The sequence below is a fragment of the Fukomys damarensis genome, unplaced genomic scaffold (genome assembly GCF_012274545.1).
Source record: "Fukomys damarensis isolate Sample0158 unplaced genomic scaffold, DMR_v1.0_HiC HiC_scaffold_16, whole genome shotgun sequence".
NCBI classification, from domain to species: domain Eukaryota; kingdom Metazoa; phylum Chordata; class Mammalia; order Rodentia; family Bathyergidae; genus Fukomys; species Fukomys damarensis.
In genome coordinates, this window is record NW_022900928.1 from 31849896 (window position 1) to 31866516 (window position 16621).

Below are 16621 nucleotides of genomic sequence, written 5' to 3' on the forward strand. Positions count from 1 at the left end.
GTTTATGCTGTGTTTATCCACAATTCCTGGCACTTCAGGGGTTCAACATACTTGTGTGAATATTTTTTACTTGATCTCTACCAATACAACTGTAAAAAGTGAACAAAAGCTGGCTTTTCTTTGGACTGCAAAATACATGCTCTCCTCAAACAAGTCCTGAGTTTGCATGGTGCAGATCTCTGAATTCTTTTTTAGAATTAGTACCCCCAAACCAGGACATCATTCAGAGAACAGACTTGATTTTAGCCAAGAAATATCTGCCTTTTAAAGCAAGTTATGATTCACTGACCTAGTCCAACCATGGTTCTAGTGATGATATTTTTCTGAACTACGGAAATTAATTTCCAAATAAAGCCTTCTTCCAAATTAAGGGCAAGAACAAGAATATGATGACAGTGTAACTAATACTTGTTGAGCATCATTCTTGTTCACTGGTAATCCTTTAATATTAATCATTTCACATAATCCTCACGCCAACCCTATGAGGTCCATTCTGCTATAGATTATAAAAGATTCTGAAGTGAAATGACTCACCAGATGTCACTTGATTTGTAAAGTGTGGGAGCTGGGACTCAAACACTGGTGGGTTGGCTGCAGAATGCCTAACCAGAGAGCAAATGTTTTGTGTCACATGCAATGTTAGGGCTTGCAGATGAAAAAATAAATGTGCCATGATATTTCTGTGGGAGTTTACAGTCTTTTAAAAGCACACATATCTGATCATTCTGAGACTTATACATAAAGCAGTGAGGCCTATTTTGAAATTGGACATCACCTAAATCATGTAAATGTTAAAAAATATCATGAATTACTTTGCCTTTCATAAATAGTCTTCAAAGATAGAACTTACCAAAGGCAGACCTTCTCTGAAAAAGAAAACAAGCAACAAACAAATAGACAATCCATGCCTAGGGCCAGAGTCTATTTCCCCTTGTCTGCAGATCCTGTCACCTGTGCCTTGCACAGTACAGGGCTCCATGCAGGGCTACTGGATGAATGGGCACAACAGTGACAGAATGTTACTTTCCTTAGGATTTCTCAGCTTGTTCTCGGGTCTCTTCCTCTCTCAGACCACCCAGCCTGATACCCAGCATCTTATTTCTGATGGATCAAGGGCCATAGGGAATACCCAGGGTGACATAAGATGGAGTGGAAAGGGTGAAGGGTGTGTGCAGGCAGGGAAGGACAACAGCACGATGGTAATGTCACAGACAGATCTGGGCAAAAGAATGACACTCGAGGTATATCAACCACCTGTGACCAAAACCCCACCCAAGTCGGGCAGTGAGTACTGTGACAAAGCTGGGGCCGTAGCAACATCTAGACATACACATTCTATGTACATATTTCTTCTTTTATGTTCATACACAGACACACACAAAGACAACCAGAAAATAGAGGAAGGAAGACCATACCTTTAACTACCCTATCCAGATAGTGAGCTTGGGAGATAAAAGACAGGACATTTAAGGTAGGACCAAGTAAGTGCAGTACTGCCTGCCACATAACCATGCCAGGTGCTAAGGAGACACAGAGACATGTGCCCCATGTTTGGGACAGTCCTTTGCCATGTGAAAAAAAAAAAAAAAGACAAGATGACACGGGAGAGGAGGAGAGCAAGCACATTCTCCAAGAAAGGTCAAAAGGAACATCAATTCACTCTGGGATCCAGTGATTGGAACTGTGATCATATAAACAAGAAGACACATGGGTAAAGGAAATAGAAGAAAGAGTGGTAAGCTGTACAAGTGGCCACACTCCTGCTCTGTCAGGTTCATATGACTTTATGGAAAACTAGAGCTTGTCCCCGTGTCCACCCAGAGCAGCATACAACCTCCCACAAGGGGAAGCAGCTGCACTAAGAACAAGCTGTCTGGGCAGAGGTGTTCTCAAGAGGTTGGAATTTAGAAATACGCAAAACTTGAATAATCTCTGATAGGCACTAGAAAGTGGGCTGAGTCTTTGGTTGAATATACCACTAGCTTGTCTGTTTGCTACTCTTAAATTTTTTCATGTACACGTGGGTCCACATAGACTTGAATGCAGAACGTTTGGTGCTTTAAGTAAGATGCAGCCCTATTTTGTGCATCTTACATAGAAGATGAGGCACAGATCAATGGATGTCATTGTAAACACAATAAGAAAAAGAAAACTTGATTCTCAGTGCTTATTAGCTCAAAGGACAAATGACATATGTTTTGCTTTCCAATGCAGGGGCTATTTTCAGACCTTGAATTATTTGGTAAACTAAGGTTTTGCATATTTGTGAGGATGACTACTAGACATTTCTGTGGTATAAAATGAGTGTGCACATGTAGGGGTGCCTGTCTGTCGTCAGAGCAGGACTGGCCTCTACACCTTTCCTTGTAAGGCTGCCTTGAGGAGCTCCCTCTCACTTGTCTCTTCACTCCTACCCTCTTGTGTGCTCCCACAAAGCCTACACAGATAGAGACCTCCTCCTCTACCTGAGCTAGGCCTTCAGCTAGGCTGAACCCATTCTCAGCTCTATTTTGCATGGGAATCAAAAGTCCACAAGATAGCATTGGGCTGTAATAGTGTGGCCTGACCTGAAAGCCCTAAGATGCCATAAACAATAATATCATGCTTTATCTTGTCATTAAAAAATGAATTTTATTTTTGAATCTTCTAGATAGACACCATCTCTCTCTCTCTCCCTCTCTTTGCTTTAAGGGACTGGTAGATAGGAAGCTCTGTTTTTAGTGTCATTGTTTCAAGATGAAATATGCTCTTGGAGGCTGCAATGCCACATGGAAATGGGAAGAGATTTAACAGGGCCTGCATGCATCCCTTCTCTCTTACATGGTGTCCGTGGGATAGCAGGAAATAAGATAATGTGAATGACAGTGGCTTATTAAGCAGCAGTGAATAAATAAAGCTGTGGAAAGCCAAACACAGGGACTGCCCACATAAAAAAAATGAAACATAGGGACTGCCCACATGAAAAACAGGCTAGGAAACATCTCTGGCTAAGGGCAAGACTTCTTTGATTCTTAGTTTATTTATTACATTAAGCTTAGATAAGAGTATTCACTTAATTTTACAAAATGGTTTACAATTTCTTAAATATCATCTCCTAGGATGTCAGAGCTTTGTCATCAAGGGCAAGACTACATGGGATCTTCCGGCTTGGGTGGTTTTCTTAGCTCCAAGGTCTGCAGAGTCTTTTGGAAAGTCCGAATTATAAATTCTTATAGACTCTGAGCCTCATAACGGAAGAGGTGGAGTGAGTCCCAGGAATGGGTAGGCTAGATGAATCATCTTCATTGGAATCCAAATGACCACATAACTGTACAGCCTCCATACTGAGGGAGTTCTCTGAAGAGAAAGCATCTTTGATTGTCTCTAAACTTGATAGTGATCTCATGATCTCATAGCTCTGATGGCTACTGAAAATTAAATCTACTCTACAGGATAATCTGAAAGCCAGGGCTCACTTCAGAGAGCTCTCTCATTCTCTCTTTAAATGCCATTTCATTTTTTAAAAATTATGTAGTTATAATGATCTCCACTAAATGCAAATATGTTTTTAATACCTTTAAAAATATTTGCTTATTGCACCAGTCCACAGACAGCAATAGAAGCCAGTAAAAGTGACTGAGGTAGGCTTGGGAAAAATCAGCATTGTGAGTTTTAGGAGATAAGTGAGGACATTCAAAGTTTTAAACCCTGACTCTGAAAATCAAAAGGGATTCCTGTGCTACAGAGACCTCAAGCTACATTGCGAATCCAAAAGCTGATAACAGCCAGTCAATACCAGGTCCAAGAGACTTCTGGAAATGTAACAGAGCTTCCTTATCTCTGGCTATTGAAAATGGAAGTGAAAAGTAGGTCTTTGAAGCCCAATGGCATTTATTTATAAGAGGCGTATGCAGAAGTCCATACTGTTGTTGCTGTTATTGCTTGAAAATCTTGACATATATGCTCTTGAATATAATCATTTTAAAATCTGTGGCTTTGAAGTACTGACTCTGAAGAAAAGATGATGCCAAGTTTATAAGTTTCTATTATGGAAGACAGATTCAGAAGACCTCACAAAATTCTTGCATCTTTACAAAACTCCTGTATCTTTCTCCTCAGGACTCCAGGATGAGGGTGATAGCAGTACAGTTATCTTTTTCTATGGGCCATATTTGTTTCTTTGCCATTGCACAAATGTTTCCTAAATTCCTACTAACTTCCTGTCATTCATCTGAGAAGCAGAGGACAGTGTTGGCACATAGGTGTTTATGATACTCTGAGCTTTTGGTGTGAGGTTGCTGTGGGAGCTCTTAGGTCTCTTTGGCATTTCTATGACCACCAATTTGAGAATTTCTACCAGTGATCTGCCTGCACCAACAAAGGCTCCTAAAAGTTTCTCTCAGGATAAAGAAGCTTCAGGGTCCCTATAAAGGTTATGAAGAATATGGCAAGAGCCTCAGGTCAACTCTAACAGCTGCATTATTAGTCCACATTAAGCTAGATGAAACAGGGATCAATACAGAAGGTGGTATGTGTGGTGGTTATAATCACCTGGACTTGGGAGGCAAAGTGCCAAAGAGATGTTCTTGTTAACATCCTTGATAAATTCATGCTCTTCTTTGTTTGGATGAAGGAGTGGTAAGCGGCCAATGACACCCACCCTGAAAGGAGCCTACAAATCCCAACAGCTTTCCTCCAGTGTCCCATCCCTATTGTGTGTGCTGCAATCTTCCAATGTTGTCAGCAATCAACTCACACTGTGTAGCTTGAGGTAGATCCCTGTATATCTTCTCTCTTTCCTTGTCACCATTTGCCCTGTTGGTTCTCAGCTTTTGAGGAGGGATAGGCATAGGGTTATCATACAAGTGCTGATATTTCATGGGCAGTTTCTAAGCTCTTGATGAAGAACTGTCTGATTACAAAAAGGAAACCTGAGCACTAGCATTCAGAAGTGGACAAAACACTCCAAAAGAGTCTGTGGCTTTCTTTGTAAACTCCCTTCTTCATGAGGTCTGGTTTTGCTCACTCAAGTAATTGTACCAATGGAGTATTATTTTGATCTTTATTCCCAGAGGAGGCTTTTGTTTACGAATAAAGATTTATGTGATTGGACAGCTTTCCTGAAGTTGAATAAATAATTCTGTATATCTGGCATCTTGAACAATCACAGCTTTGGGGTCAAGGTTGGAATTTTATAAATGTAATCAGAAGCTGGCATTGCCCACACATGTTTTGAGACTTCATAGATGAGGGGTACTGAGGTGAATAAAATCATCATCATAGAATTGATCCAAAATGTTAGTAGTGTTTTCAAAGAAATGGGAAAAATTAAACACCTTCTTAAATTTAACTGTGATTTTCAGATTTTGCTACGGAAATCAGAGTTCAAGTCCTGAATTTAAGAGGTCCATAAAATTTCTAGAAAAGACATCCAAACATATGCATTTGAAGACTGTGCTGAGTTATGATTCACTGACCTAGTCCAACCATGGTTCTAGTGATGATATTTTTCTGAACTACGGAAATTAATTTCCAAATAAAGCCTTCTTCCAAATTAAGGGCAAGAACAAGAATATGATGACAGTGTAACTAATACTTGTTGAGCATCATTCTTGTTCACTGGTAATCCTTTAATATTAATCATTTCACATAATCCTCACGCCAACCCTATGAGGTCCATTCTGCTATAGATTATAAAAGATTCTGAAGTGAAATGACTCACCAGATGTCACTTGATTTGTAAAGTGTGGGAGCTGGGACTCAAACAATCTAGACATACACATTCTATGTACATATTTCTTCTTTTATGTTCATACACAGACACACACAAAGACAACCAGAAAATAGAGGAAGGAAGACCATACCTTTAACTACCCTATCCAGATAGTGAGCTTGGGAGATAAAAGACAGGACATTTAAGGTAGGACCAAGTAAGTGCAGTACTGCCTGCCACATAACCATGCCAGGTGCTAAGGAGACACAGAGACATGTGCCCCATGTTTGGGACAGTCCTTTGCCATGTGAAAAAAAAAAAAAAAGACAAGATGACACGGGAGAGGAGGAGAGCAAGCACATTCTCCAAGAAAGGTCAAAAGGAACATCAATTCACTCTGGGATCCAGTGATTGGAACTGTGATCATATAAACAAGAAGACACATGGGTAAAGGAAATAGAAGAAAGAGTGGTAAGCTGTACAAGTGGCCACACTCCTGCTCTGTCAGGTTCATATGACTTTATGGAAAACTAGAGCTTGTCCCCGTGTCCACCCAGAGCAGCATACAACCTCCCACAAGGGGAAGCAGCTGCACTAAGAACAAGCTGTCTGGGCAGAGGTGTTCTCAAGAGGTTGGAATTTAGAAATACGCAAAACTTGAATAATCTCTGATAGGCACTAGAAAGTGGGCTGAGTCTTTGGTTGAATATACCACTAGCTTGTCTGTTTGCTACTCTTAAATTTTTTCATGTACACGTGGGTCCACATAGACTTGAATGCAGAACGTTTGGTGCTTTAAGTAAGATGCAGCCCTATTTTGTGCATCTTACATAGAAGATGAGGCACAGATCAATGGATGTCATTGTAAACACAATAAGAAAAAGAAAACTTGATTCTCAGTGCTTATTAGCTCAAAGGACAAATGACATATGTTTTGCTTTCCAATGCAGGGGCTATTTTCAGACCTTGAATTATTTGGTAAACTAAGGTTTTGCATATTTGTGAGGATGACTACTAGACATTTCTGTGGTATAAAATGAGTGTGCACATGTAGGGGTGCCTGTCTGTCGTCAGAGCAGGACTGGCCTCTACACCTTTCCTTGTAAGGCTGCCTTGAGGAGCTCCCTCTCACTTGTCTCTTCACTCCTACCCTCTTGTGTGCTCCCACAAAGCCTACACCGATAGAGACCTCCTCCTCTACCTGAGCTAGGCCTTCAGCTAGGCTGAACCCATTCTCAGCTCTATTTCGCATGGGAATCAAAAGTCTACAAGATAGCATTGGGCTGTAATAGTGTGGCCTGACCTGAAAGCCCTAAGATGCCATAAACAATAATATCATGCTTTATCTTGTCATTAAAAAATGAATTTTATTTTTGAATCTTCTAGATAGACACCATCTCTCTCTCTCTCCCTCTCTTTGCTTTAAGGGACTGGTAGATAGGAAGCTCTGTTTTTAGTGTCATTGTTTCAAGATGAAATATGCTCTTGGAGGCTGCAATGCCACATGGAAATGGGAAGAGATTTAACAGGGCCTGCATGCATCCCTTCTCTCTTACATGGTGTCCGTGGGATAGCAGGAAATAAGATAATGTGAATGACAGTGGCTTATTAAGCAGCAGTGAATAAATAAAGCTGTGGAAAGCCAAACACAGGGACTGCCCACATAAAAAAAATGAAACATAGGGACTGCCCACATGAAAAACAGGCTAGGAAACATCTCTGGCTAAGGGCAAGACTTCTTTGATTCTTAGTTTATTTATTACATTAAGCTTAGATAAGAGTATTCACTTAATTTTACAAAATGGTTTACAATTTCTTAAATATCATCTCCTAGGATGTCAGAGCTTTGTCATCAAGGGCAAGACTACATGGGATCTTCCGGCTTGGGTGGTTTTCTTAGCTCCAAGGTCTGCAGAGTCTTTTGGAAAGTCCGAATTATAAATTCTTATAGACTCTGAGCCTCATAACGGAAGAGGTGGAGTGAGTCCCAGGAATGGGTAGGCTAGATGAATCATCTTCATTGGAATCCAAATGACCACATAACTGTACAGCCTCCATACTGAGGGAGTTCTCTGAAGAGAAAGCATCTTTGATTGTCTCTAAACTTGATAGTGATCTCATGATCTCATAGCTCTGATGGCTACTGAAAATTAAATCTACTCTACAGGATAATCTGAAAGCCAGGGCTCACTTCAGAGAGCTCTCTCATTCTCTCTTTAAATGCCATTTCATTTTTTAAAAATTATGTAGTTATAATGATCTCCACTAAATGCAAATATGTTTTTAATACCTTTAAAAATATTTGCTTATTGCACCAGTCCACAGACAGCAATAGAAGCCAGTAAAAGTGACTGAGGTAGGCTTGGGAAAAATCAGCATTGTGAGTTTTAGGAGATAAGTGAGGACATTCAAAGTTTTAAACCCTGACTCTGAAAATCAAAAGGGATTCCTGTGCTACAGATACCTCAAGCTACATTGCGAATCCAAAAGCTGATAACAGCCAGTCAATACCAGGTCCAAGAGACTTCTGGAAATGTAACAGAGCTTCCTTATCTCTGGCTATTGAAAATGGAAGTGAAAAGTAGGTCTTTGAAGCCCAATGGCATTTATTTATAAGAGGCGTATGCAGAAGTCCATACTGTTGTTGCTGTTATTGCTTGAAAATCTTGACATATATGCTCTTGAATATAATCATTTTAAAATCTGTGGCTTTGAAGTACTGACTCTGAAGAAAAGATGATGCCAAGTTTATAAGTTTCTATTATGGAAGACAGATTCAGAAGACCTCACAAAATTCTTGCATCTTTACAAAACTCCTGTATCTTTCTCCTCAGGACTCCAGGATGAGGGGGTGATAGCAGTACAGTTATCTTTTTCTATGGGCCATATTTGTTTCTTTGCCATTGCACAAATGTTTCCTAAATTCCTACTAACTTCCTGTCATTCATCTGAGAAGCAGAGGACAGTGTTGGCACATAGGTGTTTATGATACTCTGAGCTTTTGGTGTGAGGTTGCTGTGGGAGCTCTTAGGTCTCTTTGGCATTTCTATGACCACCAATTTGAGAATTTCTACCAGTGATCTGCCTGCACCAACAAAGGCTCCTAAAAGTTTCTCTCAGGATAAAGAAGCTTCAGGGTCCCTATAAAGGTTATGAAGAATATGGCAAGAGCCTCAGGTCAACTCTAACAGCTGCATTATTAGTCCACATTAAGCTAGATGAAACAGGGATCAATACAGAAGGTGGTATGTGTGGTGGTTATAATCACCTGGACTTGGGAGGCAAAGTGCCAAAGAGATGTTCTTGTTAACATCCTTGATAAATTCATGCTCTTCTTTGTTTGGATGAAGGAGTGGTAAGCGGCCAATGACACCCACCCTGAAAGGAGCCTACAAATCCCAACAGCTTTCCTCCAGTGTCCCATCCCTATTGTGTGTGCTGCAATCTTCCAATGTTGTCAGCAATCAACTCACACTGTGTAGCTTGAGGTAGATCCCTGTATATCTTCTCTCTTTCCTTGTCACCATTTGCCCTGTTGGTTCTCAGCTTTTGAGGAGGGATAGGCATAGGGTTATCATACAAGTGCTGATATTTCATGGGCAGTTTCTAAGCTCTTGATGAAGAACTGTCTGATTACAAAAAGGAAACCTGAGCACTAGCATTCAGAAGTGGACAAAACACTCCAAAAGAGTCTGTGGCTTTCTTTGTAAACTCCCTTCTTCATGAGGTCTGGTTTTGCTCACTCAAGTAATTGTACCAATGGAGTATTATTTTGATCTTTATTCCCAGAGGAGGCTTTTGTTTACGAATAAAGATTTATGTGATTGGACAGCTTTCCTGAAGTTGAATAAATAATTCTGTATATCTGGCATCTTGAACAATCACAGCTTTGGGGTCAAGGTTGGAATTTTATAAATGTAATCAGAAGCTGGCATTGCCCACACATGTTTTGAGACTTCATAGATGAGGGGTACTGAGGTGAATAAAATCATCATCATAGAATTGATCCAAAATGTTAGTAGTGTTTTCAAAGAAACCTGAGCACTAGCATTCAGAAGTGGACAAAACACTCCAAAAGATTCTGTGGCTTTCTTTATAAACTCCCTTCTTCATGAGGTCTGGTTTTGCTCACTCAAGTAATTGTACCAATGGAGTATTATTTTGATCTTTATTCCCAGAGGAGGCTTTTGTTTAAGAATAAAGATTTATATGATTGGACAGCTTTCCTGAAGTTGAATAAATAATTCTGTATATCTGGCATCCTGAACAATCACAGCTTTGGGGTCAAGGTTGGAATTTTATAAATGTAATCAGAAGCTGGCATTACCCACACATGTTTTGAGACTACATAGATGAGGGGTACTGAGGTGAATAAAATCATCATCATAGAATTGATCCAAAATGTTAGTAGTGTTTTCAAAGAAATGGGAAAAATTAAACACCTTCTTAAATTTAACTGTGATTTTCAGATTTTGCTACGGAAATCAGAGTTCAAGTCCTGAATTTAAGAGGTCCATAAAATTTCTAGAAAAGACATCCAAACATATGCATTTGAAGACTGTGCTGATCTTACACTTGAGATATACATCTGAATCAATCCCTCTTACCTTAAGTTCTAGACTAGAAAAACTGGGTTCCATATATGCAAGTAGGACTGGTAGTATCAAGGAAGCAAAGACAAAAAATGAAGAATCCCTTTTCCCTTCCTGTGATATTGCTAAAGACAAGTGAATCAGCTTCAGGCTGATGGGTGTTCAGTTCTTTGGGCAGGAGAGGAGAGGACTAGAATTTCTTACCCTTGGGGACCTCTTTCAGCCACCCTATTCTGAGATGCACAGGGAGAGAAACTGAGACCCAAGCCATCATGTGTCCTTTCCATGACACTTTCACTACAGACCTCTCTTCCAGATGCAAAGAGATAGCAATTCCCAGCACAAGGCATTAGGTTTCAAATTGAAGTGTTCTTGCTGCTTGAAAAATACAAATACTGTCATTAAAGAGGATGCCACTTTCAAGTTTCCTCTCCTTTTGAAAACCAACCTCTTTTGAGAAAAATCAAGTTTCTTCCATGAGAGATAAGGTGGGGGGGCAAAGCCCCCAAAAGAAAGTATTTAAACTCCTACTGTAACAATCTGCTACGAGAAGTGTCCCTGAGGTAAAAAGGTTCCTACACTGGGGACTTGGCCACGAGGAGGCTAGACTCCTCTTCTTCTCTGAGCTCTTCATTCTTTCTGTGAGGTAATCAAGGCGTTCTCTCCTGTCTGTGGAGGCAGCAGTGTATAAGGAAACAGAGCCCCCTCTCTTTTGTTTCCACTACCTGGAGGCCTCTGAGTTAGTGTCATGGCTGTGACGTCTTCCTCTGGTGTGGGAGATGGCTAAGCTGCAGTGTAGGGAGTAGCTGCTCGGTAATAATTTACTGTGTAAAAATGAAATTTGATAATGAGAAAAAACTTAATAATTCAAATTTCTAACTTTTCACATCAGCAGTTATTTTCTTTTTCAAAATGACCCTTCCAGGAAGTGCATTTCCCTGGAAACGTAAGGAAACACTTGTGATCACTGCAGATTAAAAAAGGATTTCTTCTCATTTCTATTGTAACGAGAAAAGAGAAAAGGCATCCACCGCTGTTTCTTTAATTTTCATTCCCCTTTCTCTTCTGTCCTACAGGGGTGCTGAAGTGTTCCTTCAGCTGAGGTGTTGAATTTCTCATGGGGATGCAGTGAGCCACAGCAGAGATCCACAGAGAGAAGGTTGCCATGCAGGGAAATTAGACAAGGACAAAGAAAATGCACACCAGACAATGAAAAGTAATAGACATCTGAGCCAAAGTCCTTTCATCTGAACCACTGTAACTAGTCCATTATGTCTTCAATGTCCTATGACATTTTTTCTGGTATTTAAAGCTGTCAACCTGACTTTTATATTGTGCACATTTACCTTGATGCATTTCCTATCTGGGGAAAAGCCACCTGCGACTCTGAGGAGGAAAGTTTCTTCAAGGCTGACAACAGGGTGAGCTGGGGAGGTAGAGAGAAAAGTCTGACGGCCTGGGATCAAAATAGATGGAACCTCCTTAAGGCCAGGCTGATAACTATCTCCAAGTTACCAGATGCAGCTCAGCCTCCCTATAACCCCTGTCATGAATTATCTGCACTGATCTAAGTTGCTAGTCACTTGACTCTGATGAGATGCTTTATCTCCTAAGAGCTGAACATTTATAAAGTATTTGGAATTTTGTATAACAAGCTGAGGAATCTGAGCAAGTAGGAGTGAATACAGAATGTGCTCTCCTCAGGCTCTGATTAAAAAAAAAAAAAGTATCAATGTGCCATCTTCTGAGCTGGGAGTCTGAAAGGTCAGTCTGTCCTTACTCATGCAGAAAAGTGGAGAGGGGAAAGCACAGTGTAAAGAGGGCTCCTGGGATGACTCAGGCCTGTTCTCAGTAAGAGGTTTCCAGGACAGTGCTAAGGTAGGATGACAATGACATAATGAAGCCATCACTCAGTGTGCAGTAAGATAACATGGTACATTCTGCTGTGGAGTAGCAGGGAGGACTGTCACCCTTCACTAGGGAGGGCCTTTGTTAGGAGTGGGTCCTGCATAGATTAGGAGAGGAACTCATTGCTCCTGAGAAAGAAAAAGGCGCAGCCTGGGGGAGAGAAAGGAGCTTGAGTGGAAATCTGGGCTTTGTTGTGTGAGGACTGCAGAGCGGACAGCTGCTGAGGAGAAACCCAGGCTGCAATTCCTGCTGTACCTCTTTAAGTTACATGACCTTTAGCCTCAGGTCTCTGTAAAGGAGAAAGTAATCCATACCGCTTCACTCTGCTAGGAGTACAGAATAAAGCAGTTCTAGCTTTTTGCACAGCACTTGGTATACAGTAAATACTCAAGAAAGTAAAGCCATTGTTATTAAAAATGTAAGGTATGCAATCACCATCTATCCAGTGATATTTCAGGGGCAGGGATCAAGGATATAAACTAATCCTTGGTGGCAAATGGCAAAAGGAAAAGATTGAGGAATAAAAAACCCACAAAAGGTAAGAGGTAGCTCCATTTGCTTAAAATTCTTTTCTCAGTCCAAAGCTTAAGGAATTGTCTTCCAGTTTTCATAAGCACTACAAGGTCACTTTCCAGGCCACAGAGGCACCTGGAATCCTGCCTTCTAAAGCCATGTGCTCACCATCTGATTACAGAACCTTCCTTGAAAAAAAATGCCAAGGGAAGGAGTTAAAATACACATATACAAACCAGTTGATTCAATAAAGAGCTTTCAGTGAGTGTTCATTCCAGGATAATAAACCAAGCAAAACGTCTGGCTGTGTTTAAAATCAACAAAACCAGCAGGAAAAACGGAGAGACGGGGAATGGAGTGATCAGCTTGTTTTTAAAGCTGCCAACAGTGCTGCTTCAGCAGGGGCCCATGCAGAGGAGCCCCCAAGAGAGGAGAAAGGAGACAAATGCAGACAGGACAGAAGCTGAGGACAGAGGAGGGCAGAATGCAGATGTGGCTGGGGCTGTGGAGAGCTTTCTGGGGATTCTAGCCTCTGCGGCAGCTTCCTAGGTCAGAGGGTGAGGAGGGCCAGGGCCGAATCTGAGTTGTCCCAAGCAGATAATACGATTGACAATAATGGCTATATGGATCGAGCACTGCACTCACGTCAGCTTCTGCTAAGCTCTTCATGTGCCTTATTCTCCCTATTTTATAAGGAAGCTGAGGCTAAGGAAGGTGATGGGACTTGCCTGTGGCCGCTAAATGCAGTCATCTTCCTCATTCCTGAGCACAAAGCTGTACTGCATTTAGTCCCGGCAAAGCTAAACAGCAAGGCCTGCTCACCATGAAAATAGGGCCTGGGAAATGCAAAGTGGGATGAATAAGGTAGAAAATGCTAATTGTGAATGACTTTAAATCCAATTGATGTCTAGGAAAAGCCATTTATAATGTTACCAGATGAAAGGACTTTTGGCCCCTTCCCGCATGCGATGGGGTTCCAGACTGGCCCCGAAGGGCCCAACAGACACAGACGTACTGCAGACTACACACGTTCCCTCGCCTGTGGTCGCCATACCAATGGTGCAGTGCTCGCCGTTCCAGCCCACGCTGCACTCGCACTTGCCATCGCGGCAGGTCCCATGCTCGGCACAGCGCGGGTGGCAGGCCCGCTGGTCACACGCTGCCCCCATCCAGCCATCCTCGCATCGACAGGTGCCCCCAATGCAGACACCGTGGCCACCACAGTCCGCAGCGCAAATCTCTGTGGGCAGGGGAAGGAGGTAGGGAGCAAGCACCGGAGGGGAGAGGGGCAAGGGAGGAGACAGAAAAAGACAAGATTTGAGTAAGTTGTCGTGGGGAACAGGGTCACACGTGGCTACCTTACCCAGGCTTCTGTGAGTGGCTGGGATTCCAGCTGCTTGGGAGACTAATCTCCATGGACAATGACCCTCAAACAAGAACCATTCTCTGGGCAGTAGCCTGCTTAGAGCCCATTTCTGCATCAAAACAGAAGGAATTGAAGGGCTCTGCTCTATTTGCTTTTCCTCCTTGCCAGCCTTTCTCTGCTTTTGTGCTTGCCACTTCCAAATGGGACCGGCCTTCCCAACAGATGTGAGAAAAAGTCAAATTTAATTAAAAACCGGTAATGTGTGGAAACAAAGTGAGGATGAGTCCCTTTTGCCAAATGAAGGGCTTGTGGGCCTGGCTGGGGAGTACGAAGAGCTTTGGGCCAGCATGGGACTAGAGCTTTGACTCTGGGGAGAGTGGAGGTGGCTGGGCTCGTGCACCCTGGTATACTCTGGGCTGTGGTCCAAAACCTGCCATTTGTTCTATGTTTGCTGAGTTTATTCTCTGTCCTCCACCTTGCTGCTTCCTCCCTCAACTCCAAGCACCATCTAAATGGGCTTTCAGATCCAAAGCAAACAGCTGGTAGTGGTGATGGTGGGTGGGGGGCACTTCACGGCCACAGTGCAGTTGCCTGGTCTTTCACAAAGGCCCTTCTGTGAGACTGTGTAGAGCATACAGGGCCTGATTCACAAGCCCTATGGGCTCCAGGCCAGCAATGGCTTTGTGCTTACTGCAGGCAGAGGTTGTGAAGGTTCCAAAATGCAACTGCTCTTCAGGAAAGAGGCTGAGCAACTGTTTCTACAGATGCTCTCTGCCAGGGCTCTGATGGAAAGCCAAGCATCACTCTTAAGCCTCATGGCCCAACAGTCTTCCAATTCATGTGAAAAGTCTAACACTTCAGATTTCTTTTGAATTAAATTAACTGGCACCTGTGTCAAGTTGCCTTTGTCCATTACCCCCTTTCACGTGGCAGTGCTGGTCTAAAAGCTGCTAATATTCTAGTTATTTTTTTGAAAAATACAAAAGAAAATTAGACTTCAGAGGCTCAACTTTCCTTGCCAGCCTAGTAGACAATGGATAAAATGGTTGCAAATTTTAAAAAAACATAGTAAGAATTGCTATTTATGGGTGTTCTATGCTAGACACCCTGCGGGGCACATCACCTCAAAAGGGTGGTACAGAATTTCATAGTTGCAGTCCTACCTCAGTTTTCCCAGCTGCCCACGAGTGGCTGCTGCTAAAAATGGGTAGACAGTTCTGGCCTGGAGCACGGACGTGGGTCCTACGCCAGGCATAGGAGCTTCTGATCCATGTGCCCCCCAGGCAAGTGTCTTGACTTCCTTGAGCCAGGGTTCCTGGCCCAGGAAGGGTAGGTACCATGATGCCATCTCACAGCAGCCCTCTGCTGACCTGGGGAGCTGTAGCGATCACTCATTGAGGCAGACCACACAAAAGACCGTGGCCAAGATTAAGGAACTCTAGAAAGTATTCCTAAAATCGAGGTCAAGACATTGAGATTTAGACTGGGAGTCCAAAGAGGTCTGTGTGGTCCATACCTGCTCTGCACTGATCTGTGAGGGGACCTTGAGAAGGAAGGTTACTACCTCTCTCCGTGTATCTGTCTCCTCATTTATTTTAGTGGGAACCTGGTGGTATGTAAGGTCCTTTCAGGCTCTAAGACTATGGGGTTCTATGATATGGTTACCCCCATCCCCAGTTACACATATTCCATCCCCAAGGCTTGGCTCACATGTCCTGCCTCCTCTGAGAAGTCCACTGTGATTTACCTCGTGGTTATTCTCTCGCTCCTTCCCATCCCATATTGCATGCTACAGTGATTTTCTGTTTCTGTGCCTGTCTCACTGTCAGGCTACGAACACCCTGAGGCTGGGGCTTGTTCCTTTGATCACCTCTGTACCTGGCACCAGCACAAGTCCTGGCATAGAACATACCCCCTATAAAAGGCTTGTTCAATAATGCTGAACCAGGGTGTGCCCACAGCAACAGGTGAGAGAAGATGAAAAGCAATTCATGGATGTGCTGCTCAGCCAGGCCTATCTGTCTGCTCCTCCGTAGTGACCTGTCTGTATGAAAATGGAACTAAGAGGCACTGCATCCAGTAACCCTCCAGGAGGATGTTCAAGCTCCCTTCAGAAGTGTCTTGGGCTTTCCTAAAGACAGAATGAAACCTCAGGGCCCAGGCTTCCTTAGTTCCTGTCTGCCTCATGTGTACAACTCTGAAAGGGCTGAGACCTAATGGTGACTCTGGAGACTGGGCTTGAACTTGGGCTGGGCTTTCCCTTGAGAGCTTAGGGAGAAAACATCAGCTTAGTGTTTGTTTGGGTTTACTCTGCACTTTTTCTAGGTGTCGGTTGATGGTGTGAAAGTAAACAGCACATAGCACTTCTATTCACTGAGGTGTGAGTCACGACAGGCCTAGGCTTCTGGGGGCAATGGGCAGGGTTTTTGGCAGCACATACAACAGAGTTCATAAGGGGCCAAGAGCAGAAGTGGCAGGCTTTGGCCTGCACTCACCTGTGGTGCTTCAGGTCTCAGTAAACAGGTATAGTTGTCCCTCGCCCCTTAGCAT

General features: G+C 42.7%; 1 protein-coding gene across 1 annotated transcript in view; it reads right to left on the reverse strand.

The window, feature by feature from the left end:
- Tenm4 (teneurin transmembrane protein 4) overlaps nucleotides 1-16621 on the reverse strand; it is a 724757-nt gene that overhangs the window by 109870 nt on the left and 598266 nt on the right. Inside the window, exons 16-17 of the mRNA XM_033763938.1 lie at nucleotides 13760-13945; nucleotides 5817-5870 (exon numbers count right to left, since the gene is read on the reverse strand). Of these exons, the coding sequence (XP_033619829.1) occupies nucleotides 5817-5870; nucleotides 13760-13945 (240 nt within the window). The remainder of the gene's footprint in view (nucleotides 1-5816; nucleotides 5871-13759; nucleotides 13946-16621) is intronic.